The sequence below is a fragment of the Muscardinus avellanarius genome (genome assembly GCF_963383645.1).
Source record: "Muscardinus avellanarius genome assembly, chromosome: 10".
Taxonomy (NCBI): Eukaryota; Metazoa; Chordata; class Mammalia; order Rodentia; family Gliridae; genus Muscardinus; species Muscardinus avellanarius.
Genome location: NC_137796.1, coordinates 91,232,638 through 91,258,269, shown reverse-complemented (window position 1 = coordinate 91,258,269; position 25,632 = coordinate 91,232,638). Strand labels below are relative to the sequence as shown.

General features: G+C 53.3%; 1 protein-coding gene across 1 annotated transcript; it reads left to right on the top strand.

Moving 5' to 3' along the window:
* Positions 1-6,083: 6,083 nt before the first annotated feature.
* Positions 6,084-22,419, top strand: IL21R (interleukin 21 receptor; the record flags this gene model as incomplete). Its single annotated transcript, XM_080703916.1, has 8 exons — positions 6,084-6,132; positions 11,136-11,238; positions 13,531-13,730; positions 15,718-15,872; positions 17,456-17,633; positions 18,405-18,504; positions 19,477-19,561; positions 21,676-22,419. 8 exons carry the CDS (start codon positions 6,084-6,086, stop codon positions 22,417-22,419), a joined length of 1,614 nt encoding a protein of 537 aa, XP_080560042.1.
* Between the last annotated feature and the right edge of the window lie 3,213 nt (positions 22,420-25,632).

Here is a 25,632-nt window from a genome sequence, read left to right as displayed (position 1 = left end):
ATATGAGATAGTTTAGACACACAAAGAGACGTTAATAAAAATATAATCAACATCCATGGTAGTGTCATCCAGTTTTACCAAACTACTGATTTCTCCTTTTTTTTTTTTTTATTTTTTTGGTGGTGGTATTGGAGATTGACCCCAGGAGCATTCTACCTCCGAGCTACATTCCCAGCATCTCTCTCTCTCTCTCTCTCTCTCTCTCTCTCTCTCTCTCTCTCCTCTCCCTCTCTCTGTCTCTCTCCCCCTCTCCCTTTAAGCTGATACTGGCCTGACTGAATTGGTGAAGTTCTTGCTAAGTTGTGAGGCCAGCCTTGAACCTGTGATCCTCCTGTGTCAGCCTGGGATTACAGGCAGGCACCATCGTGTCTGGCCGTACTCCTTCTTTATACCCCTGGATACCCCTCTTTTTCTACCCCTTGGAACCTCCTCCTTTATATATCCTTTTTCTAAACTATTCCAAATATGGTGTCTATCACTTCCATGAATTCCTTTATGACGCATGCGCGTCCGCATGACAATACGTAGCACTGTTTTGTGTGGTTTAAGTGGGACATAGGCAGTGCTGTTACGCGTTTGTTCTTTTCTGACTTTTATTTTCACTCCACGTTTCTGTTTCTGAGAGTCATTTTCTCTGTCGTGCGTAGTGGTAAATGATTCATGTTCACACTGAGCCATACTATCGCAATCTATTTTCCCCATGTTCCCACTGATGGACGTTTAGCTCCTTCCAACTTTTTCACTGTTAAAATCAGTGCTACGATCAACACTTCTGGGTCCGCTTCTCGTACGCAGGGAAGAGTTTCTTTCGTGGTGTGGGTAGGAGCGACAGTGCTGGGTCTTGGGGAAGGCACCTGCCTGTGTCTATTAGATCATGCCAAACTACTGTCTGGGCCGGTGGTACTAATTTCCGTTTCCACTAGCTATGAATGAGAGTCCCCATCATGGCACGTCCTCCATGCACGTGACTGCCAGGCTTTTAGCTTTTGCCGATCTGATAAAATTAAAATGGTATGTCTTGCGGTTTTTATTTGCATTTCTCTGTCGACTATGAAGTAAAGCACTGCGTGTTCCCCATAGCTCTTCCTTCAGTCTAATTTTCCTTCCCTTGAGCTTCTCCACATCCCCAGAGCCTCCTGAAACTTGGCCAATTTTTAGTTTGAATGACTACAACCCCAGAAATCATCTCTCAGCCCTGGAGCCCAGTGGATAAACGCTTGGACGAGGCTTCCCATGCGGGGATGCGTGTAGTGCTCACGACAAACCTGCCGCAAAGACTCGTGACCCCCATTTTATGGAGGAGGAAACGGGGAGTCAGAGGGTTGGGTAACTTGCCCCAGGATATACAACTGGGGTGCAGTAGACTGCTCTTGGCTCTTCTAGAAGACTCGGGTGGGGGTGCTGCAGGACCTCCCATAGAAGGCAGGCTCTTAGACCACCTGGGGATCCGACCCACAGCTGGGCAGTAAGTTGCATTGCTCTCTGTTCAGGGCAGAGAGGGAGTGAGTCCAGAGCGTGGCCACTTAGTGAGGGCATGGGGAGAGTGTGGCAGGGAGCCCTCTGCACAAAAGGCTTCTGGGGCCCAGAAGTGAGCAGCCTATGCTATCGTAGACAGTGTGAATGCCCCCGGGTCCCAGAGTGGGGTGTTAGACCCGTGGCAATCTTCTATCACTGGTGGCTCGGGTCTAGCATTCGCCAGATGATTCAGAGGCAAGAACTTCAATGTGGTAATTGCTGCTGGCGAGTCTTAAACACTTCTCTGCCCTCCTCCATCTCGCCCCTCCCTCCCTCCCTCCCTCCCTTCCTCCCTCCCTCCCTCCTTTCTTTCCTTCTTTCTTCCCTTTCTTTTCTTTTTATTTGTGGTACTGGGAATTGAACCCAAGGGAATTCTATATCTGAGCTATACCCCCCAGCCCTTTTATTTATTTTTTTTTATTTTGAGACAGAGTCTTGCTACGTTGCTGTGGCCATCCTCAAACCTGCAATCCTCTTGTCTTAGCCTCCCAAGTACCAGAATTATAGGCACGAACCACCATGCCCCGCTTATCCCTCCACTTTTTTTTTCTTTTTTTTGGTAATGAGAATTGAACCCAGGGGCATTCTACCTCCAAGCTATACCTAGTTCTGTTGAAATTAATTAGGTGTGAGCGGGACATGGTGGCACTCGCTTGTAATCCCAGCATTCCGGAGGCTGAGACAGGAGGATTGCGGTTCGCAGATGGCCTCAGCTACTTAGTGAAGTCCTTTTCAACTCAGTGAGACCCTGTTTCAAAGTACAGGATAAAAAATAAGGCTGCGGGTGTATCTCGGAGATAGAGTGCCTCTGGGTTCCATCCCCAGTACCTCAAAAAAATTGTGTGTGTGTGTGTGTGTGTGTGTGTGTTACTGGGGATTGAACTCAGGAGCATTTTACTTCCAGGCTCCACACCAGCCCTTTTATTTATGTCTTTTACTTGGAAACTGGGTCTTGCTAAGTTGCAGAGGCTGGCCTCAGACCAGTGATGCTCCTATCTCAACCTCCCAACTATTGGGACTACAGATGTTTATCCTGCCTTTTAAACAAAGACCCACTGAATCTCTACCTCCTGCAAGCCACAGGTTTTAAGTTCTCTCTAGGTTTCAGTGACTGTCTTTTCCCTTCCTTCTATTTACCTTTTACATTTCCTTGCATTTAGTTTTAGGGTAAATTGGTGGTTTTGTTTAAGAAACATTTATATCACATCGCCTATGTGCTAGGCACTGTTCCAAATGCATGACAAGTTCTTAGGTAATTTAATTTCCCCAAGACCCCCAAGAGCACAGCACTGCTCCTCTTTCCCACATTGCAGACAAAGACCTTGAGGCCCAGGTAGCTTAAGTAGCGTGCCCGAGGTCTCACAGCCTGGCAGTGGCTGTGCTGGGGTTTAAACTGAGGCAGGCTTCTGTGCCATCTGTGTTTTAACCAGTGCAGTACAGTGCCTCCCTACTTCACCCTAATTATCTGCTGATGGTGGTGATAGAATATCTCCTTTACAGGCATGTTTATTGGAGTAAAAAGTGGGAGGCGAGGTAAAGGTAAATATCTAGTGGCAGGACTTCTGGGACATTCCCGTGTGACTGCAGGGAGAGAGCAGGGGGGCCATGAAAGCTGAGTTTAAGGAGGGGGGGGGCCGTGCAAGGAGAGGGCTCAGCTCATGCAAATGCAGCGAGGCATGATGGGGCTCAGGGTGCTGGGGGGCGAGGACTCATCCAGTGCAAGAGGCAGTCATAGCAGGAACTCGGTGCCGCGGTGCCGCACTCCACAGTTCAGGGCCCTGTCATCTCTGCTTCCTCGCCGTCTATTCTCGGTGGCCAGGTGCAGTGGGTAGGGTTTTCCCATTTTAGAGACAGTGACCGAGGTCAGACAGTAAGTAGAAGGATCAGAGAATAGCTACTGTGACTCCAAGATCCTGTGGCTTCCAATTCCGGGCCCTCTTCTCTCTTCCTGTGTATCAGGTGTCTTTGGTGGCAAGCAACAGGAATATAATTCACATCTATTGAGCAATATAGTTTGTTTGTTTATTTGTTCATGTAAATGAGAAGGCCCAGATGTGGACGTCAGCTATGGATGGACCCAGGACCTCAGTGTGGCCATGAGGAATCTGGGTCTCCTTATAGCTCAGTATTTCTGTCCTTTTCAGGCGGGTTTTCTTTCAGAAGTGATCAAGACGGCTACAGGCTTTGGGCAGGTACCCCAGAAAAGTACCTCTGCTAGAGTTCTAGAAAAATATCCCAGGCAGGACCACTTTGCTGGCCTTGCCTGAGCTCCTGTCCATCCCTTATCCAATCATCGTTGGGGCAAGGTCCTTGGTGACAGGTGGGGTCTTTGGGTTGCCGGGCTCACTCCATGGAGCAGAGGGAGAGTCAGCTCTGCCTGAACTGGAGATTAAATTTCCAACATGGGAACTTTGGAGGATGCAGTCAAAATCAGCACAGGGCTCCTAAAGGGCTTGGGGCCACTCAAGATCTTGCTCCTAAAAGCAGATTTGAATGATATTTCCCCTAATATTATTTTATAGAAATAGTATTGTTATTCATTGTAAAGTGTGTTAGAAAAAAAAATATATGACCACAGATGTTATTTACTATGATGAGGTTGAGGTTAAATTGTTAACTACATTCATTTTTAGGAATGGATTAAATGAATAAGATGCTTATCTTGGTCAACATTCTCACTGCTATAATTCAAAATAACTGACCACGTAACCTAGAGGAAGAAGATTTATTTGCTCAAAGTTTTTGGCAATTTAGAGATTCAGTCCATGTCAGGCTGGGTCTGCAGAGCTCAGGGCATGGTGGCAGGAAGGAGAGAGAGAGAAAGACAGAAATAGAGACAGAGAGACAGAGAACACAGAAGCAGAGAGAGTAAGCAAGCCAGGGGATTCCAAGACACAAACACCATCCCTAAGTTCACACCCCCAGAAACCCACCTTCTCCAGTCACATCTCACCTGTCCAGGTTACCACCCAGTAAGTCTATTACAATGAGATTACAACCCTCACGCCCTAACTGTATCAATCCTGAGCTCCTCAGGGGACATTCTATATCTGATCATAACATTACATACAATGTATGCCTATGGCTAAAAATTTGAAAGTAAGAGATCTTGGGAGTTCTTGGCTAGATTACTCTGAGAGCTTCTATTTCTGATGCTCTAAGTTCTACAGTGATCACAGCCGCTTAAGGGTTTATGCATCAGAAGCCAACACCAGAGTTTTCTGCAAACCACCTCCTTGAATTCTCATAAAACCCTTAGGAGCAGGATTTACTGCCTCCACTTCAGAGAGGCCAAGGGGCTGACCTGCAGCCACCCAGCTGGTAATCTGAAACACTCTGGCTTCACAGCTATCCATTGCTCCTTCCGTGACTTTGTAAGGAGGTCACACCGAGGTGCAGATGGGGCCAGAGTAGGATCTGGGGAAACCCCCACTGAGGGCTTGTCTTATTGTGGGGTCAGGGATGGTGTCTGAGGAAAGCTGTGCCTGTGACTGGGCCCCTGCCTGGATCACCTCTCGAGGCTCCAGCTCTACCCTGACTGAAGGGGCCAGCCCAGATGTGGCCCCTGAGCCACACAGGTGGTCCCACTGGCCTCTGATGCCCCTCCCAAACAGACCCAGAGCTGGTGGACACAGTGGCCAGAGTGCCAGGAAGAAGCCTGGCATTCCCAGCCAGGAGGATCATTTCTCTGCGCCTGACATCAAAGGCTACTCTTCCCAGATAAGTTCACCTGGTCTCCGGAAAGGGCCCTTCTCCACCTTGCTCAGAATCCAAGAGTCCGAGCTGGCTTGACTTCCCAGCATGCTCCCCAGGAGGCTCACCCGGGCCTCAATATTGGGCTAACTTTATCTTTGGTATTCAATAGCAATCTCCTTTGTGGACTGACCTTAGATTTGTTATTCAGTAGAAAGCCAATTTATTGTGCCAGTGTAAAATTAGGTGTTTATACTTTTAGAGTTCCTTCCTTCCTTTTTTCCTTCCTTCCATTTAATTGTAGACAGATAAATGCATGAGATGAGCTTAATTTTTTTTTCAGTACTAGAGGTTGAACCCAGGGACATTCAACCTCCAAGCTACACCCCCAGACCTATTTTATTTTATTTTTTATTATAAAACAGGGTCTCGCTAAGTTACTGAGAGTCTTGCCAAGTTGCTGAGGCTGGCCTCAAACCTGCAAGCTTCCTGTTTCAGCCTCTTAACTACTGGGATTTCAGGCATGTACCACCACGTCTGGCTCCACAAGTTGCATTTTATGCACAATGCTACATCAGTGGGCTTAGCAAAGACAGAAGAATAACAAACTCCTCTCCACATTTGCCTTTCACTGGGACTCTGTTAAGAGGGACAAGAAGGAGGTGGGAGAAGTGGGGAGGGCTCCACAGGAGGAATCCCATTTCTAAGGGGCAGGAAGCCTTGGGCTCATCTGCGGGCCTCTCAGACTCTTGGGATCTCTCTCTCTCTCTCTCTCTCTCTCTCTCTCTCTCTCTCTCTCTCTCTCTCTCTCGCTGAGAGGAGGCTGCTCAGGGTTCACCCTCCCACTGTGGGTCTCTTGCAGGCTTGGCCTCAGCATGCTGCATTGCTGGACCGCCCCCCTGCTCCTGCTGATGCTCCAGGATGGTAAGTAGCTGCCTCCTCGTGGTGTGCGGGTGGGAAGGGGCTCCCTCTGCCTCCCAGAAAGCTGAGCAGGGGCTGTGCTGACCTTGAGAGCTCCTGGACATTGCTAGAGGCTACTGGCCTAGAATTAGCAGCATCTGTCCATTTGACATTGATACAGGTTGAGTGAACCCATCTGCCCAAAGAGCACCATTAACCAGAAGTGGGACACAAAAGGCTCAAGCGACCCAGCTCACGGGCTCGGTGCTCATGTCTCACCCCAGGGGATGAGAGATGCCTCCCTCCATTGCCACAGCTCTCTGCCCTGCCTGCCTCCCAGCCCTCCAGAAGAAGCCAGCCAGCTGTGGTGGCAGATGCCTGTGGTTTCTAGTATTTGGGAGGCTGAGCCAGAAGGATGGTGGTTTTGAGGTCAGCCTTAGCAACTTAGCCAGATCCTTAGCAACCCATCAGAACCCTGTTTCAAAAAAAATAAAATAAAATAAAAAAGGGCTAGGGAGGAGGAAGGCATGTAGCTCAGAGATAGAATGTCCCTGGGCTCAATCCCTAGTACCAATATATAAATAAATAAATAAATAAATAAATAAATAAATAAATAATTTTTAAACAAGTGAATGAATAATGAATGAATGAAAGGGGAAGAGGAGGCCCTGCCTCAGCGCTGAAGCGTGAGGGCCGGGAGGCAGAGGGGAACTCACCCCCTGCTCTGCTGAGTCAGAGGCACTTGCTCTGGTCTTTACCCCAAAGACCCATTGCCTCAAATAGCTTCTTCAGGAAACAGATGTCAGGCTTTTATTTTTCCTCTCTGATGGGTGTGCACCCAGTCCTGGCTCTAGGAAGCCTTGGGTACCAACATGGCTCCACACCTGTTGGGAGCAGGTAACAAGGCCCTCTGTCTACTGAGCCCCGAGCATCATCTCCACTCATCCTCCCGAAAGCCCCATGAGACTCATGTCGCAGCGACGCCCACTTTTCAGCTGAGGACTCTGTGCTTAGAGAGGACAGACTGAGGGTCACAGCCACACAGCCGGATGGGCACCTGACTCCTATGGTCTGTCTCAGGCTGTTTGTGCTGCTAAAACAAAATATAAACAACAGAAGTTTATTTCTCACAGTTTCAGAGGCTAGAAACTACAAGATCAAGGCGCCAGCAGGTTCCAGGTCCGGTGAGGGCCCAGATCTGCTGCCAAGATGGCGCCAGAATACTGGGTCTTCATGTGGTGAAAGGGACAGAGGGGCAAAGGGGCAGAGGGGCTGGTTCCCGCCGGCCCTTACAAGGTTGCTAATCCATAGACGACTTAATCACTGCCCAAAGGAGCCACCTCTGAATGCTAATGCATTGCTGTGGAGTGTCCGGATGTCTCCACACATCCAAACCCTAGCATGGTCCTGTCATGGGAGAAGGGTCAACTCTTCACCTCAGGACTGGCAGGGTCCTTGATTTATGTGCCGGAAAAGAATTTGAGCACAAGCCACTCAGAGACCTAGACAGAAGTGTATTTAGAAAAGTAAGAAGTGCACATTTAAGAGAAAGCGGCCACCCTGCAAGCGAGAGAAGGGTGTGCTATGGAAATGCAAACTCTATTTTTTTTTTTTTTAGTGGGTCTGGGGATGGAACCCAGGGGCATTCTACCTCTGAGCTACATTCCCAGCCCTATTTTTATTTTGAAACAGGGTCTCACTAAGTTGCAGAGGGCCTAAGTAGCTAAGGCTGTCTGAGAACCGGGATCCTCCCGTCTCAGCCTCCCAAGTGCTGGGATGACAAGCGTGGGCCACCACAAAGCAAGGGGTGAGCTTGTTTTCCTTGACTTACTGGACCTTTTAAGAATTTAGGCCTGGGCTTCTCTTCTCAGTCTAAAACACATTCTGAAGGTTAACAGTAGATGGGCACCGATTACCTGGACCTTCTATTTATCGGACCTTTAAGGAATTTAGGACTGAAGGAAAACAGAGCTTCAGGATGAAGGTGAGGGGCATCTTGGAGTTTTGAGATTTGAAACTACAGTGTCCTCGCCCTCCCTGCTTCTCTCCCTTCTATCCATTCTTTTCGTTTCTCCTGCCCTACCTCACTAACCATCGCACTCTGCTGTGGTTTGTTGAGTGACTGGGGCGTAGGACGTGTGGGTGGCACAGGTACCATGTCATGGCGACCCTCCACGGCCTTGGGGGCGCCCGTATGGCCAGCTATGCACAGGGACGAGGAGCCATTTTGAGTGCCCATCCACGATTGCTGAGCTAGGGGAGCGTGTGGCCACATGTTAGCAACCCCAGTGGGCAGCCCGGGCTGTCTAGCTGCCTGGCACTGGCACCATGGCGCCCGGGGCCACCTCCGTAGCTGTTCAGGGGCTACTTTCCCATCCCCAGTGTTTATCCCAAGTCTGGGGACAAACTCTGTCCCTAGAGCCTAGCTAGGAAGGACACCTCCTCTCCCGGTTCCTGGAACCCTGCACTATATCAACCCGGATATGGACTCATGGAAGACACAGCCTCAGGGCGGCTCCTGCATCCCTGGGTTAAGATTCCTCCCAAGTCAGTCCCTCTTTTCTTCACAAAGTACGTGAACAAGCCCCTCTGTGTCCCACTGACAGACAGACCCTGGGCGTCTCCCCGGGAAAGCCCCTCCGTGAGCGAGACTCGTATCCAAGATGGTAGAAACAGCCTGGAGAACTGTTGAGAGCGATTCTGAGACCTTGCCCTGGGCGAGGGCGCTGTGATAGATTAGCAATGTCTGCCACCTGTGCAGGTGTCAGAACTGGCACAGGCTGGGGGCTGCCTCCCCTGGGCGAGATTCCCAGCAGTCCAAACAGAGGCCGGGGAGGTGTGTTCTAGCCTCAGTGGGGGTGGGGTGAGTGGAGGGCTGTTTCCAGCCACAGGGCTCTTGGCTCTGAATCCCAGGCTCTGACCCCGAGGGAGACCCAGAAAGGGAGTGGGCCCCCACCTCACAGGCCCTCGTAAGTCAGGGGAACATAGGAAGAAGCCCGCTTTCTGAAAACATCCACATAAAAAGGGGAACAAGTCTCTGGTATGTAGCAGGGAGACGTGGCCATAACTGTCCTTGATTTTACAAATCAAAATTAAAAGCCATTGAGCTGATTGTATCAAACCTTGAGGGAAATTGAGATGATTGCATCGATATTTTAGAGCAGAATATGATGATAATTGCTTGGGGGTAGGAGGGTGTCAAATATTCCCATCAAATCTCTTCTTTTTTCTTTTTTTCTTTTTTTGGTGATACTAGGGTTCCTAAAAACCCTCTACCTCTGGGCTACACTCCCAGACCTATTTTATATTTTTTTTATTTGGAAACAGGATCTCTTAAGCCAGAGAGGCTGGCTTTGAACCTGTGCCATCCTCCTGTCTCTGCCTCCCAAGTGCAGGGATTACAAGCGTGCGCCACCACGCCCGGCCCATCATGTCTCTTGATATGGCTGTCTGTCAATCCTGCTTGGTGGCTGTGGTGTCTTCAGCAGTAGATAACAGACAGACATTTCCTCCTCCTCCACCTCTTCCTCCTCTTTCTCTTCCTCTTCTTCCTCTTCTTCCTCCTCTTTCTCCTCCTTTTGTCTGTCTGTTTTTCTCTCTCTTTCTCTCTGTGCTGGGATTGAACCAAGGAATATTCTACCTCTGAGCTACACTCCCCAGTCCTTTATGTTTTTTTTTCTTTGTTTTTGTTTTTTGCAGGTCTGGGATGGAACCCAGGGCCATTCAACCTCCAAGCTACACCCCCCGCCCTATTTTTTTTTATTATTCTTTATTTTGAAACAGGGTCTCACTGAGTTGCAGAGGGCCTCACTAAGTAGCTGAGGCTGTCCGCGAACCGCGATTCTCCAGAATGTTGGGATTACAAGCGTGTGCCACCACGCCCGGCTCCTTTATGTTTTATTTTGAAACAGGGTCTCACTAGGTCATTGAGAGTCTCACTAAGTAGCTGAGGCTGACCTCACACCTGAGATATTCCTGTCTCAACCTCTCAAGTACCAGGATTACAGGCATGCACCACCACGCCCTGTTGATAACAGGCATTTCTGCAAAGTATTCAATTCCTTCTCTATTTTCCTCATGATTTCTTCCTCCTCGAGGCATGTCCTGCCTCCCAAGGGACGCTGGGCAGGTGGCTGTTGTGAAGCCGAGGCATTTGTGGTCACTCTCAGTGATTTCTGAGGCCTGGGCCTCTCGTGCAACGTGTGGGTTTGTGCTGGCCCAGTTCACCCTGTGTCTGGGGAGTTCGGGACGAGCCACCCTGAGTAGGATGCCTTGAAGGAGGACGGTGACCTGGTGGTCACAGGGCTCTGGAGAGGGTGACAAGGTGGGGACAGTTTATTCTTTTATGTGTGGGAAGGATACTAGGGATTGAACTCAGGGGTGTTCTACCTCCAAGATACACCCCTAGCCTCCCTCTTTCCCTCCCTCCCTCCCTTCCTTCCTTCCTTCCTTCCTTTCTTCCTTCCTTCCTTCCTTTTTTTGTAGTACTGGGGATAAAACCCAAGGGCCTTCTAACTCTGAGCTACACCCCAGCCCTATTTTATTCTTTTTATTTTGAAACAGGCTCTAAGTTATAGAAGGCCTTACTAAGTAGCTGAGGGCAGCAGAATTATTCCAGCCAGCTGCCATGTCACACACCTGTAATCTCAGTACTTGAGAGGTTGAGACAGGAGGCTCACAGGTTCAAGGACAGCTTCAACCATGTAGTGAAATCCTCAGCAACTTAGCCTGCATTTTAAAATTAAAAATACAGTGCTGAGTATGTAGGTCAGAGATAGAAGGTTTCTGGGATCAATCCCTAGTATAATAATAAAAAAAAAAGAGGAGACCCTCCTTTCCATGGCCAATTCCAGCCCTGAAACACTGAGACTTACACGAGGAATTCCCAGGAGACAAGGACCCAGGTACCCCAGACCTATATCCTAGGGGCCCCGGGTCCCTGTATTATCCCAGCTCTGGGACCACTCCAACTCATCTCCCAGGCCCTGGCCAGCCCCACCAAGGCCCCCTCTCCCCTGACCCTACAGGTTGGGGCTGCTCGGACCTTGTCTGCTACACCGATTACCTCCAGACCATCACCTGCATCCTGGAGACCTGGACCCTCCGCCCCAGCGTGCTCACGCTTACCTGGTAAGTGGCCGGCCTCGCCAGCCCTGTGGGTACTACTCCCCCGGGGGACTGTTGTGGGGCCGGAACTCATGCAGGAGGCCTCAGACTGAGCTGGACCTACTGTGTGCTTGGTAGGTAGCTTAGTAATAAATGGAACAGCTGTCTGGGGGCTCGATCAGTGATTCACTTCCAGGTAAGATTCAAGAACTGGCAGCCACTGAGTGCACGCTTCCCCATACAGGCCTGATCATGGCTTTCAGACCCTGGAATAGCCAACTTCCCACATGATTTTTTAAAGAACTTAGGTGCCGGGTCCCCTGATGCATGCTTCACACAAGTGATCTATCACTTCCAAATCCCACCATTATGACTCCCATTTTCTACACGAGGATGATAAAGGTCAGGGATGTTAAGAAACTAGCCCAAGGCTACACAACCAGTGAATGATGAGGTTGGGATTCAAACTCAGGCAACCCTACCCCAAAGCCCATGGGTCCTCAGCTCACAGTAAAGAAGAGCTACCAGGCTTGTGGTGCACACCTGTAATCCCAGTACTTGGGAGGCTGAGGCAGGAGGATCACAGATTTGAGGACAGCCTCAGCAACTTATTGAGGCCCTCAGCAATTCGGCAAGACCCTGTTTCAAAATAAAATAAAACTGGGGGGCGTAACTCAGAGGTAGAATGGCCCTGGGCTCAATCTTTAACACCACAAAAAGAAAAAAAGGGAAAAAAATCACCTGGTATTCATTCTGTAATCCATAGATCCTTGATTCTTTCATGCAAAACATTTGTTTAGCCGGGCGTGGTGGTGCAAGCTTGTAATCCCAGCATTCAGGAGGCTGAGACCAGAGGATCGCAGTTCGCTGACAGCCTCAGCTACTTAGTGAGGCCCTCTGCAACTCAGTGAGACCCGGTTTCAATATAAAGAATAAAAAATAGAGCAGGGGGGTGTAGCTCGGAGGTCAAATGCCCCTGGGTTTCACCCCCAGACTCGAAAAAAAAAAAAATTAGTTCCTGACAGATGCATCATGGGTACAGAGGGCATAGCAGGGCTCAAGACTGATGAGGCCCCTGATGTCTTGGTGCTGATGTGGCATGGAGGGGCAGTGGCTGGGGGGACAGATGGTAAACTCCAAGCAACAGACAGGATGCTTCTTAATGCCACAAGGGCTAGAAAAAACAAACACTGGAGTGTGCGGTGTGGAGTGAGGAATGTATGGGAGGTTCTCTTCCACGGGGTGGTCGGGGCAGACCTTTCAAAGGAGAAGAGGCAGCCAGCTGAGCTCGGGGAAAGGCATCCCAGGCAGAGGCCGTGGCACGTGCAAAGGTCCTGGGGGCAAGAGCTGGTGAGATTGCAGAGTAGCGAGGAGGGCTGTGTGGTCGAAGTGGAATCAGCCAGGATGTGGAGGAGTTCATGAAAGGAAGCAAGAGATGGGCCAGGGCCAGGTTTTATAATATGAGAATAAGTAAAAGCTGCTGGCGGGCTCATCTAGGGATGGCGGGGCGTTTTTAGAGGCCCCCTCCCGACTGCTATTTGAGAGTGTCGATTTTAGGGAGCCAGCAAGGCAGAGTGGCCCCCTGGCAGCTGTTACAGTCATCCTGATGGAGACTTGGAGAACCTTTATCCAGTAGCAATTTCTAGTCTAGTAAATTTTGCAGGAAACTGAGCCCACACATTCATACTGGTCTTGGAGGGTGGTCACGTACATTGCCTGGACATGCAGGCAGAGACATAGATGTCTGATGAACCCCTTTTCACACTCCCAGATCCACCATTCATACCCAGTGGAAGTTAAAAAGCTAGAACATTCTCCCAGCTGCATCCCACCGGCCTCCCCAGAAGTTCACTCAGAGCGGGGAAGGAGGAAGGAGGCTTCCGTGGCTCTGTTCTTGGCCCTCAGCACAGGCTCTGGAGGTCTTCAGTGGATTGTGGTCAGAAAGGAGGGAAGAAGACCCCGAGTCTTAGGGCCCCCTTCTGTAGGAGAGCAGTCCAGTTATTAGAACTGATAGGGGCAGATTGAGGCTTGGTCCAAGCAATAATGGACCTGATTTCCGAAGCTGAAAGCTGCTGTCGTCCCTGTACGAGGTGGTGAGGTCCTGGCCCCTTGGAGCTTTGCCAGCTGAGCCTGGACACGATCCATCAGGGCTGCCGCAAGGGAGGGGAAGCCTTCCCTGGGAAAGGGCTGATTGGAGCAGGTGACCCCCTAGTCCCACCTCAGACCCTCCCAGCCTGAGCCAAGATGTCAGGGCATCTGGCCCTGAGCCCTGAGTCCCATGAACCTCTGTCCTCACCAGCCACTTTCTCCTTGAAGGCAAGACCAGCATGGAGAACTGGAGGACGAGGTCACCTCCTGCAGCCTCCACAGGTCCAGCCACAACGCCACCCACGCCAAGTACACGTGCCACATGGACGTGTTCCGCTTCATGCCCGATGACATTTTTAGTGTCAACATGACCGGCCAGTCTGGTGAGGACTCCCAGGAGTGTGGCAGCTTTATCCTGGCCGACAGCAGTGAGTACCCTGCCCTCCGGGCGGCCTGTGCCTCCCGCCCCTTAGAGGTCGGCTTTGAGATGCGCTCCTTGTGACTAGGGCGTGATGGGTTGGTGTCAGGTCTGGACCTACCTCCCTAACAGGGGCAGCAGGGGTTTGGGAAGGGGCTGGGCTGGGACCCTGGATGCCTGGGCCTGGCTGTTGTTCAGCCTGCCTGGACCAGGCGTGCCTGTCCTCTGGGGCTGTCTCCCCACGTGCAGAGCGAAGCCCCTTTTACCCCTGGCCCTTGGGGACCTGTCCCCATGATGAGGCAGGTAGAGGACACAGTCACAGGGGGAGCCTCCTGCGTTTGTCTCCTCTAGCTCTCCTGAGACCTGGAGGCACCCTGGGTACAGGTGGGAGGGCCTGGGAGCAGGGGCGCCTGGCTGGTGGGGCCGTGGTATCTGTGGGGCCAGGGTTGGGGCTGGGCTGGGGAAGGGTTTGGAAGTCATCTTTGGCTTGGGGTGAGTGTGTGTGTGTGTGTGTGTGTGTGTGTGTGTGTGTGTGCCTGAAGGTATCTGTGTGTCTATGTGTTTCTCTCTGTGTGTATATGTGTATATGTGAGTGTGTATATCTATGGGTATTTGTGTGTGTGTATGTATGTGTCTGTGTGTGTGAGTACATGTGTGTCTCTGCACATGCAGCCTGCCCCCTGAGGCGCTGCCCTTGAGGTGGGCGTGTGACCGCCCCTGGCCTCCAGCACTGGGCAGGAGTGTGGCAGGGTGTGTGGGATTCACACCCTGGGGCCTGGGTTGCACCAGGTTGCTGAGAGCCACAGAAAGTATGAGTGAGGCTTGCACACCTAGACACACCCAGCTGCACCACACTCACAGGCTCATGGACCCCTGGACACACACTCAGGCAAATGCACGGCCCTCCCTGCAAGCCCTGGCGTATGACAAGACAGGACAGTGAGGCCACAGCGTCACACACACACACACACACACACACACACACACACACACACAGCTTTTCTCTGAGTGGACTGGGACAGGTGGTCCTGCTGCCCACCGCCCTGAAGCCCTGTCCCCTGCAGCAGGCAGGGCCACCGTGGGGTCACTGTGCCCATAAGGAGCAGGGAGGGGGCTCTGGGTCAAAGGAAGCCATCGTCGTTGCTTCTCACAGGGAAGCGGGGTCACAGCAAAGGATCCCGTCCTTCAGCACCAAAACCGAAGGTGACTTGGCCGTGTTATAGTTAAGATATAATATGTCCCCTAAAGAGCCACTTGATGTTTGGAGCTGGGTTGTACCCCGTAGGCCGGTAGGGTGTGGAGGTGGGTCCTGTGGGATGCAGCCTTGAAGAATATATATATGTGTGTGTGTGTGTGTGTGTGTGTGTGTGTGTATGTGTGTAACTATATATATAACTATATAATCTTCTTCCTTTGCTCTTGTCTCTCTCGTCTCTCTCTCTTACTTTCTGCCTCTGTGATCCGGGGTCCCCAGCCTCACATAGACTGAACCCCAAACTGTAAGAAAATAATCATCTTTCCACTGAGTTTTGTGGTCAGATCTTTAGATTATGTTTGTAGGAATGCTGACGCATATAAGCTGGCACATTTCTTAGGAAGTTTTCCCATTAGAAGCTAACTTTAAAACTTGAGGGATTTCACAGAGTCGTCTAGATTTCCAGGCTTTGTGTCTTTTGTTTTGTTTTGTTACTTTCTTCCTAAAAAATCTTAGAAGACCCTGGTGTGTCTGCCACCTGGCCCTGGCAGGCTGGTCCTGAGTCCCGGCCATCGGTCTCCTTTAAACCCAGAAGCACCTTTATTTTTCCACAATCCCCAAGCCTGCGTCACCATGTGTCTCTGTCACCCTTGAGTTTGTAACCAAGATCTGGTCTAAACAAAACAGAGGCCAGAGTGCTGCTAGTCCCCATCTCCTCGGGGATGCTGGTGGGAGGACTTCCTATTCTTCACCTGTAGCCACGTCTTACCCTGTTTTATCTTTCTGGGTTTTATCCTCCAAGTCAAGCCATCTCCCCCTTTCAATGTGACCGTGACCTTCTCGGGACACTACAATATCTCCTGGCGCTCGGATTACGAAGACCCTGACTTCTACGGACTGAGGGGCAAGCTGCAGTATGAGCTGCAGTACAGGAACCGAGGCGACCCCTGGGCTCTGGTGAGGAGGGCGAGGGGCGGGCGCGGGAGCATCCAGGCGGGGGAGGGGGGGCTGAGTGATAGGTGGGCATCACTGAAGTCCAGGGACACAGGGAGAGATTTGCCCCAGAGCTGTCCTCTTCCAACTGGGGCAGAGGGCCCCTCCACAGTCTCTCCTCCCTGCCCTGTTTCTCCTCCCCCCACTTCCTTGTTATCCCACTTTTTGAGGAATGGAACCCAGGAGCATTGTACCTCTGAGCCACACACCCCCAGCCCTATATTTTAGTCTTTTTTAGTTTTTGAAATGGGGTCTCACTGAGTTGTGGAGGGCCTTGCTAAGTAGCTGAGGCTGTCCACGAACCACGATCCTCTGGTCTCAGACTCCAAATGCTGGAATTACAAGTGTGTGCCACCATGCTCGGCATTGGTTATCCCTCTTGAATCATGACAGAGGGGGTTTCAGAAATGGAACAATTTAGAAACCACAGCTGTTAAGAAAGTCCAGGGTTGGCCAGGTGTGGTAGCACATGCTTGTAATCCCAGCGCTTGGGAGGCTGAAACAGGAAGATCACACAGGTTTGAAGCCAGCCTCAGCTACTTAGTGAGGCTCTCAGCAACTTCGTGAGACCCTGTTTCCAAATAAAATATAAAATAGGTCTGGGAGTATAGCCCGGAGGTAGAAAGTCTCTGGGTTCCACCCCCAGTACCACCAAAAAAAAAAAAAAAAAAAAAAAGGTCCAGGGTTAAGCCAGGGAAGCATGGTGGTACACACCTGTAATCCCAGTACTTGGGAGGCTGGGACAGGAGAATTTCAAGTTTGAGGACAGCCTCAGCAACATGGCGGACACTCAGCAACTTAGCAAGACCCTGTTTCAAAAAGAAAAAGTTAAAAAAGAAAGAAAGAAAGAAAGAAAGAAAGAAAGAAAGAAAGAAAGAAAGGCTAGGGCTATAGCTTGGAGGTAGAATGCCTCTGGGTTCAATCCCAGGACCACACAAAAGAAAGAAGGAAAAATAAAAAGGGAAGAAAGCCAGTCCGTCCAGGGGTAGAGAGCCCACCGTTTCCAATGTGAAGGCTTCGGAGGAGGCCTTCGCTTGGAGGGTGCGCTGCAGGAGACTTCCAGAATGGCCTGCTATGTCCAACACTCACAGCAGAAGGGTTCTAGAATCATCCACCCTTTAGAATGGTCCCAGTTGGGGATGTCCACAAATGGTGTTGCTGAGAATGTTCCTGGTGAGGACCCCAGAGATGCCCACTGACAAGATCTTAACTTGTAGTTAAGACTTCCAGAAACTGGCCCGGTTGAGGGCGTCAGTGTGTGGACTGAGACGTGTCAGCTTTCTGTCCCACGGGCACCGTTGTCTGGAACGGTTCCCATTAATGACACCCGGGAGTGTCCATGGCGCTCCGTGACACCCAGTCCCTGCAGGGAGGGTCCACTGCCAGGACTAAAGAGTGAGCAGGGGTCAGAGAGAAGCCAGGCCAGGTGGGCAGCAGAGCTGAGGGTGCTGAGCAGGAGGGAGGTGCCAGCCACTCCCACGGGGCCACTGAAGGCCTTTCCAGCAAGGGCAGGGCGGCCCCTGACAGTGCACCCTTCTGCCCCGCAGAGTCCAGTGACCAAGCTGATCTCCGTGGACTCCAGAAGCGTCTCCCTCCTGCCCTTGGAGTTCCGCAAAGGCTCCAGCTATGAGCTGCAGGTGCGGGCGGCGCCCCAGCCTGGCTCCTCCTTCCAGGGCATCTGGAGCGAGTGGAGTGACCCGGTCATCTTCCAGACCGAGTCTGAGGGTAAGTGTGGAGCTGGAGGGGACGCCCCGCTTCTGGTACTAAATCTTGCCCTAGCCCACCGCCCTGAGTCCTGTGATTTCTGGCATGCTGGGAGGGGGGCATTCGGCTGTTCACCCCTGCAATGTAGCCATTCACCATTTCTAGGGCCCCTGCATCAGGGGCCAGCTGCTTCTTCTTTTAGGACATTTGATCCTCCTAACACTGGGGACAGGGTCATCAACTCCATTTTGCAGATTGGGAAACCAAGAGATTAAGTCATTTGGAGACAAAGAGACAGAAACAGGGTGTGTGTGTGTGTGTGTGTGTGTGTGTGTGTGTGTGTTAGGGATGGTGTTTCGTCAGCTTTCCATCACTGTGACAAAATACCTGAGATCACCCACTTAATAAATACAAAAGTCTGAGGGTTTGCTTCGGTGTCTTGGTGTTTTGCTTTGGGCCTGCAGTGGCACAGTGCATCGTGGCGGGAGTAGGTGGAAGAGAACACTTTCTCATGGTTGCCCAGGCAAAGAGGAGGAGGAGGAGCCAGGGTCCCAATGTCCCCTTCCATGGCATGCCGCCAGTGACCTCACTTTTACCAGGACCTGCCTCTTAAAGCTTCTACCACCTCCCAATAGCACCATGGGCTGAGGCCCAAGCCTTCAATACATGGGGGACACTGGGCGACATCCGGATCCAGGCCACAGCAAGGCAGAGGGGGATCTGGACCCAGCTCCCCTCACCCTTTTCACGCTGTTCCGGGCAAGCTTCCCATCACATCCTCTTGTTTTGCAGAATCCAAGGAAGCCTGGGACGCCCACCTGCTCCTGCTGCTCCTGGTCCTCTTGGGCCCCGCCCTTGTCTTCCTGGGCCTGAAGATCCACCTGCCCTGGAGGTGAGGCCAGGGGCCTGGGGCAGCAGGGGAGGGGTCAGCCTGGGCCACCGCCCCTCCAAGCAAGACCCACCCATCATGCTGGGGTGACAGCGGCGATGCTGATAACCAGCTCACGGTCCCCGTGTACGGGGGACCACAGACCACAGAGCACCACGTCACTCCCATAACCACCCTATGAGCCTGACATACCTCAGCTATCCCTGTTTTACAAATGGGGAAACTGAGGCACCAAGCCACCAGGACACTTGCCCAGAGCTGCACAGCTAGAGAGCACAGGAGGCTTGAAATCTCACGCCCTCGCAGTGCTCTCAGCATATCTTGTCCATCGTGTTTTAAGCCTCAAGGCCGGGAGGTACCAGGGGCCGCTGGGTGTTGGTGGTCGAGGAGAGGATGCGATCCTCTGCCCCTGCCCCAGCCCTCCTGCTTCCTCCAGCTTGCTTTTCTCTGTGTATATATTGGGTTTCTGCTGAGCATTGCCATGGGTGCTGCTGATGCAAACTCCAGCGTTCCCGCCCCAGCCGTGAGCGGGGCACGGTACTGATGCTGAGCCCCCACCGGGCGGCAGGTGCAGGCCCAGGGCCCTGCCTACAAGGCCCACTCTGTTCCTCTTCAACCAGACAGTAAGATAAAGACCTAGAGGGCATGGCGGGGAGCTAAGGATAGCAGCAACTCCTGATCTGGCTGAGCTGGTGTGGGGTGCAGGTGCGGGGTACAGGCCTCCACTCACCGACTCCCCCAGGCCTGCAGAGCGGGCTCAGGAGGGCAGCGCTTGCCCACGACAGCCGGCAACCCCTGAGCATGTTCAGAAACCCGAGGGAGATTGCTCCATTTTACAGATGTGGAGACTGAGGCTGTGGGAGGGCACAGAGGTGCCTGGGCGTTGAGTCTCCTGCAGCACAGGGTTGAGGAGCTCGAGGGGAGGCCAGGCGGCCCCCTGGCTGCTCCAGCCTCCTCCCATCTCTGTCCTTTCAGGCTGTGGGGGAAGGCGCCAGCCCCCATTCCCAGCCCCAAGTGGTTCTTCCAGCCCCTGTACAAGGAGCACAGCGGAGACTTCAAGGTGAGAGCACCAGGCCTGCATGAGCCTCTCCGGGCTTCTCCCTCTCTCTGGGAGTCCCACCCACCCCATTCCTAAGCCCTCAGCCCCACCCCAGGGCCCAAAGCACCCCAGCCCCAGCTGGTCCTGGAGGGAGGCCTCAGTTCCCTTCTGCAAAGCTCAGGCAGTCCTGCCAGGGAGTGGAGTTGACGGCAGAGTCGAACAAGCCCAGGAAGCCTTTCCCAGCCCCAGGGGCCAAATTGGTGAGGGGGTGAGCCCAGTGAGCCCAGATGCACAAAGCAGACTGCCCATTTTGTCTTCAATGTCCTGGACCTGGGGTGGGGAGGAAGAAAGGGCCTCACCAGCCTGCGAAGCACACCAACCCCCTAAGAGCAGCCTCAGGCCCCGGAGGGGATGTGGCAGTGGCGGGAGGGGCGGCCCACCTGCACTGACAGCTCTGCTGTCTGCCTGGCTCCTCACCCTGCAGCAGCCTCTGCGGGCTGGGGCAGGTGCCAGGAGGAGGAGCCTGAGGCCCCGCAGGGGAGACCCACGCTTTCCCTTCCCTAAGGGTGATAGCACGTTGGTTTTGCTCTAGTTTCACTAGCACTGGTGTCAAATGAGCACCTCGCTGCTCTGGGGTCATGTCCAAGTTCTCCACTAGGAGATTGGTGCCCGTTAATTCAGCCCTCCAAACACACCTATGGTGGGCCCATTTTATTTTATTTATTTATTTATATTTATTTATGGTGTTGGGGATGGAACCCAGGGGCATTCTGCTTCTGAGCTCTACCTCCAGCCCTATTTTTTATTCTGTTTTTTGTTGTTGTTGTTGTTGTTGTTGTTGTTGGGTTTTTTTTTTTTTTTGGTGGTGGTACTGGGGTTCCTGGAAGCCCTTCTACCTCCAGGCTACACTCCCAGACCTATTTTTTATTTTTGGAAACAGGGTCTCTTTAAGCCAGCACAGCTGGCTTCGAACCTGCGCGATCCTCCTGTCTCTGCCTCCCAAGCGCGGGGATTACAAGCGTGCGCCACCAGGCCCGGCCTTTATTCTGTTTTTTTGAAACAGGGGCTCACTGAGTTGCAAAGAGCCTCACTGAGTAGCTGAGGCTGTCCACGAACCACGCGCTATCCTCTGGTCTCCGCCTCCCGAATGCTGGGATTACACGCGTGCGCCACCACGCCCAGTGGGTGGGTTAATTTTATACACAAGTAAACTGAGACACAGAGGGTAAAGGACTAGCTCAAGGGTACACAGAGAAGCGAGGATGTCCTGCTGGCGTAGTGGCCCGCGCACCTGTGAGGCTAGTGCTTGGGAGGCTGAGACCGGGGGATTGTAGGTTCGAGGACAGACTCAGCTACTTAGTGAGACTCTCAGCAGACTAGTGAGACCCTATTTGAAAACAAAAATAAAAAGGGCTGTAGCTCGGGGGTAGAATGCCACTGTCTTCAATCCCCAGTATCTCTCCTTGCCCCCCCGAAAAAAGTGACTTCAGGTGAGTGGTGGTAGCACTTCATGGTTCTGGGTAAATTTTATGTCAGAAAGGAGGGACTCCTGTTCTTGGACTGTCTCTGCAATCCAGCGGAGACTCTTATGTCTTCGGTGGGTCCCTGCAGGGAGGGAGTGTCCACAGAGCTTTGGGGCGGCGGCTGCAGTCCAGTGTGGAGAAGGCCTTTCCGAGTTACTTGTTACTCACTGAGTCCATAAACATTTATTATGCACCTACTGCACACCAGGCACCGGGGGTACAGCAATGCCCAGGGAAGGCGGGGCCCTGGCCCTGGCCGAGTGTCCACTCCAAGGGGCCACAGAGCAGGAGAATGGCCTGGCAGGAGGAAGTAAATCAGGGGACAGGATGGAGGCTCAGTGACCGGGCCTCAGCCCTCCTGCCCCTGCTGCGGGGACTTGGGGGCCTTGTCCCCCCACCCAGCTGACCCCAGGCCCTGGGGCCACCGGCAGCGACTCCCTGTGACAGGCAGGACATGGAGGCCCAGGGTGGAGGGCAGACCTGCTTGACAGGGTCATCTGAGGTCCCCATTCTGCGCTCTCTCCTCCGCGCTCCTCTTCTCTGTGTCTGCCCCGTCTTTAGCGCTGCTCACCGCCCCCACCGCACCCACACCTCTCTATTTTTCTCTCTCAGAAATGGGTGGGCTCACCCTTCACCACCTCCTGCCTGGACCTGGGAGGTGGGAGCCCGGATGTCCTCTCCATGCTGAAGGAACCTGAATACAGCTCACCACAGAGTCGGGGAAAGGGACTGGAGCCCCTGGGGGGTCTGGAGACAGACGGGGCATCAGAGCCTGGTGCTGGGAGCCACACCCCACCCGCAGCTGGCAGCAGGGGTGGCTCGGCCTGCAGCGATGACGGGGACCGGCCATATGGCCTGGTATCCATTGACACGGTGACCGTGGTAGACGCAGAGGGACCATGTGCCTGGCCTTGCAGCTGTGGGGATGATGGCTACCCAGCCCTGAACCTGGAGGCCGGCCTGGAGCCGGGCCCCAGTCCCGAGGACCTGCTCTTGGGCTCGGGGCCCACGGTCCTCTCCTGTGGCTGTGTCTCGGCAGGCGGCCCTGGGCCGGGAGGCCCCTTACACAGCTTTCTGGACAGGTTGAAGTTGTCCCTTGCAGAAGAGGAGGGTTGGGCCACCGCCTCGCTCTGGGGAGCTAGCCCACCAGGAGGGGTCACAGAGAGCGAGGTGGGCTCGCCCCCCGCCGGCCTGGACATGGACACCTTCGACAGCGGCTTTGTGGGTTCCGACTGTGGCAGCCCCGTGGAGTGTGACTTTGCCAGCCCCAGGGACGAAGGGCCCCCCAGGAGCTACCTCCGCCAGTGGGTGGTCATGGCCCCTCTGCCTGCAGGACCCGGGCCCCAGGCCAGCTAGTGGCCATCCAGGGCTGGCCGTATCACTGATCAGGAGACAGAGACTCCATCAACAGACTGTAATGTGAAGAGGCCTGCAGACTCTGGTCTCCAACGGAGCCTCTGAGCCTGTTTACTGTGTGTGTGTGTGTGTGCACGCGCGCGTGTGTTGGTGTGTATGTGCATGTGCACACCCGTCTGAGCTCGGCCGTGTGTCAGCATGTGAGCATGGGCCAGGGCCTCCCTGCCTGAAGGGCGATTCTGTCCTGAGCTGTTGGTCCAGGCTGCTGCTCATGTGGCCTGCTGGGCTCGGGCACTGCCGGTGACCAAGGCCAAGCCTAGCCCCCACATCCCACCCCAGGAGCCAAAGATGTCCAGGCTGTTCCTATCACCTCTCCTCAGGAAGGGGGAGGGGATAAAGCGAGCCCACCGTGACCAGGGGATGGGAAGATTTGTGGGGGTGCAGGGATGTAGGTCTGGTTCTTGGCTTGGGTTCAGCCAGGCTGTGCTATGGGGGGCAGCTCACTTCCCTTCTGTAGGCCAGAGTTTTATCATCCAGACAATGGGGAGGCATGGCCTCTCTCGGGGGCAATCAGTCAGGTTGGCCACGGACAGTGTGCAGTGCCCAGAAGCCCCATCAGCTTCCTCCCTCTGTGGCAGGGCCGAGGTTGGGGTGAGAAACCCGGCCTGGGGCCGCCCCTGCAGAGGGTGCTGGGGGGTTTCCGCTTCCAAAACTTTCAGCTGAGTCTCTGAGAAACAGCCCCCACCAACCAAGAGTTCTTTTTCTGGCTTCTGCTGCCCAGTTTTTAAAAATCCCCTATATGTACCCTAGAAATATTTATCAAGCACAAAGCATATGCCAGCGCTGAGCCAGGTGCTGGGTGCAGCGTGGAGCGCAGGGCCCACCTCGCCCTCTCGTGGCAGTCGAGGGGAGACATGCAGAGACCCCGGTGGGAGAGATGCCCTGCACCCCGGGCCATCTCACCCCTCCCCGCCGCCATTGAGTCCCATTTATTCATCCTGGGGAGGCGGGGGAGTCAGGTTGCTTTGCCAATGATTTCTCAGGGAGCCTGTTGACACGTGAACTAAAAAGCTAAGAACTACTTAGCGACATTGGACGGCACCTCACTGAACATCGGTTTAGTATAGGAGCTTGCTAGATATTGCACAAAACTTCTAATTTTTTTTAACAAATAGATTGCTTTGCTTCCAAAGGAGCCCACCTTAGAAGTGGCTTGACTTTTTCAAGACCAGGAAGGGTAAGGCAACAGAGTCTGATTTAGTCCAGGAGCCTCAAGGGGAATCCCCCATCCTGGCCTGGACCTGCCAGGGCCCCAGAGTCCCCCCAAAAGCCTGAAGGAGCCAGCTATGGCTCTTCTCTGCCTTGGGAAGTCATTCCTGCTGGAAATGTTCCCAGGACTCTGCTATATAGGATGCCTGGGATATAAGTTGCTGAGAGAATGTGTAAGTCCAGAAGGTTTTAAAACATGGACAGTTAGCCGGGCGTGGTGGCGCATGCTTGTAATTCCCGCGCTTGGGAGGCCGAGACAGGAGGATCACACAGGTTCGAAGCCAGCCTCAGCTACTTAGTGAGGCTTTCAGCAACTTAGTGAGACCCTGTTTCCAAATAAAATATAAAAAAGGTCTGGGAGTACAGCCCGGAGGTAGAAAGCCTCTGGGTTCCACTCCCAGTCTCTGGGTTCCACTCCCAGTACCACCACCAAAAAACAAAAACAAAAAAACCCCCATGGACTCAGGTTCTCAGAACTGTGAACCTGAGATGGGCGTGCAAGAGGCTGATGGATGTGTGCGAGTGAAGCCATGCGTGTGCGAGCACCCCATCCCGACCCCTGCACGTGGGGGCTCCCGGCCCCAGCACCTGAGGGACACCTGGGTTAATGTGTGCTGAGGTTTTCACACCCTCTTGGGGGCTGGCTCCTCCCTGAAAACCGGCTCAGCTCTCCAGCCTGCAGAGCTCGGGACTGCGGCGGGACTGCGGCGTGGGGAAGAGGAGCTCTGGGGATGGAGGCCAGGCCTGGGGCTCTGGCCCTTCCCTGACTCCATCTTTGAAGAAGATGCTGCTCATGAACATGGGTGGCCAAAGGCTGGAGGCCAGAGTGGTCCACCCGGAAGGATGGACCAGCAAGCAGGTGGGCGGAGGGAATCGAGGAAGCAGAGGGTAGAAGGCTGGTCAGAGGTCGAGGGAAGGATGGACGGACGGGCATTGAAGAGATGCTGGAGACAAAGGTGCTGGGTGGGCGCCAGCTCCACACAGACAGCCGCTCGGTCCCCTCACTGCTGCGCCCCAGCCTGGCTCAGTGGGCACTCAATAAAGCCTGGTTTGTAGCATCTGTTTATTTCCACGGCATAAGTACTTCCACCACAGCCCATGTCAAGGCCTCTCTAAACACGGCTGTTGGAAGAGTTGCACTCGGCGGGCACTGGGGGCTGGAGGAGCCCCGGAGGAGCGGCCTGGGGCACAGCGAGGAGGTGGTGGCGATGAACTTGTCAGTTGCACCTGATCTTCTGGCAAAGGCCTGTGTGTGTGACCAAGGGCCAGGGAGCAGGTGGGGACGTGGCTCTTTGTCGCCCCAAGTCCAGGCCAGAGTTCTGCTGAGGATGAGCCCCTGAAAAGGAGGGAGGATCCGCAGCAGCACCCTCCCGGGGGTGCCAGGGCCCACTCCTCCAGGGCCTTTGCCTACCTGCAGGCTCTGAGAGGGCGGGATCCATTAGACAGATGCAATGAAGACACGGACTGGGCTGCACCCCGAACTCATGGTCAGAGGCTGAACCTGAACTGTAGCCTCCTAATCCTATTCCAGTTCCTCCTCGCCTCCCTCTGTGGAAGGGACCCAGATGAGAGGCCAGGCACTCTTAGCAAACACCTGTGGTTGTGGTCGGTCCAGCTTTCAGAGCCTCTAAGTAACCCTGGCCTTGCCACTAGAGCAGCCTACCCTCAGCCACAGTGCAGTTCAGGGCCATGCGCGTGACCCTGGTGGCTTCATGCTGTCTCTACCGGGGTTGCTGAGCTATAGCTGGAAACGGCTTGCCTGAAACAGAGGCAGTGCACAAGAAAGCAGGACAGAGCCATGGAGACTCACTCCTGGCAGTATCTCTTGAGCTCCTGGATCCAGCCAGGCCTGACACCATACGCTCCCTGGACTTTTAAGGTACATCAGCATGGAAGTCATATTTTAAGCAAACATTTCCAACTTTTGGCCCTCAGGGCACATGC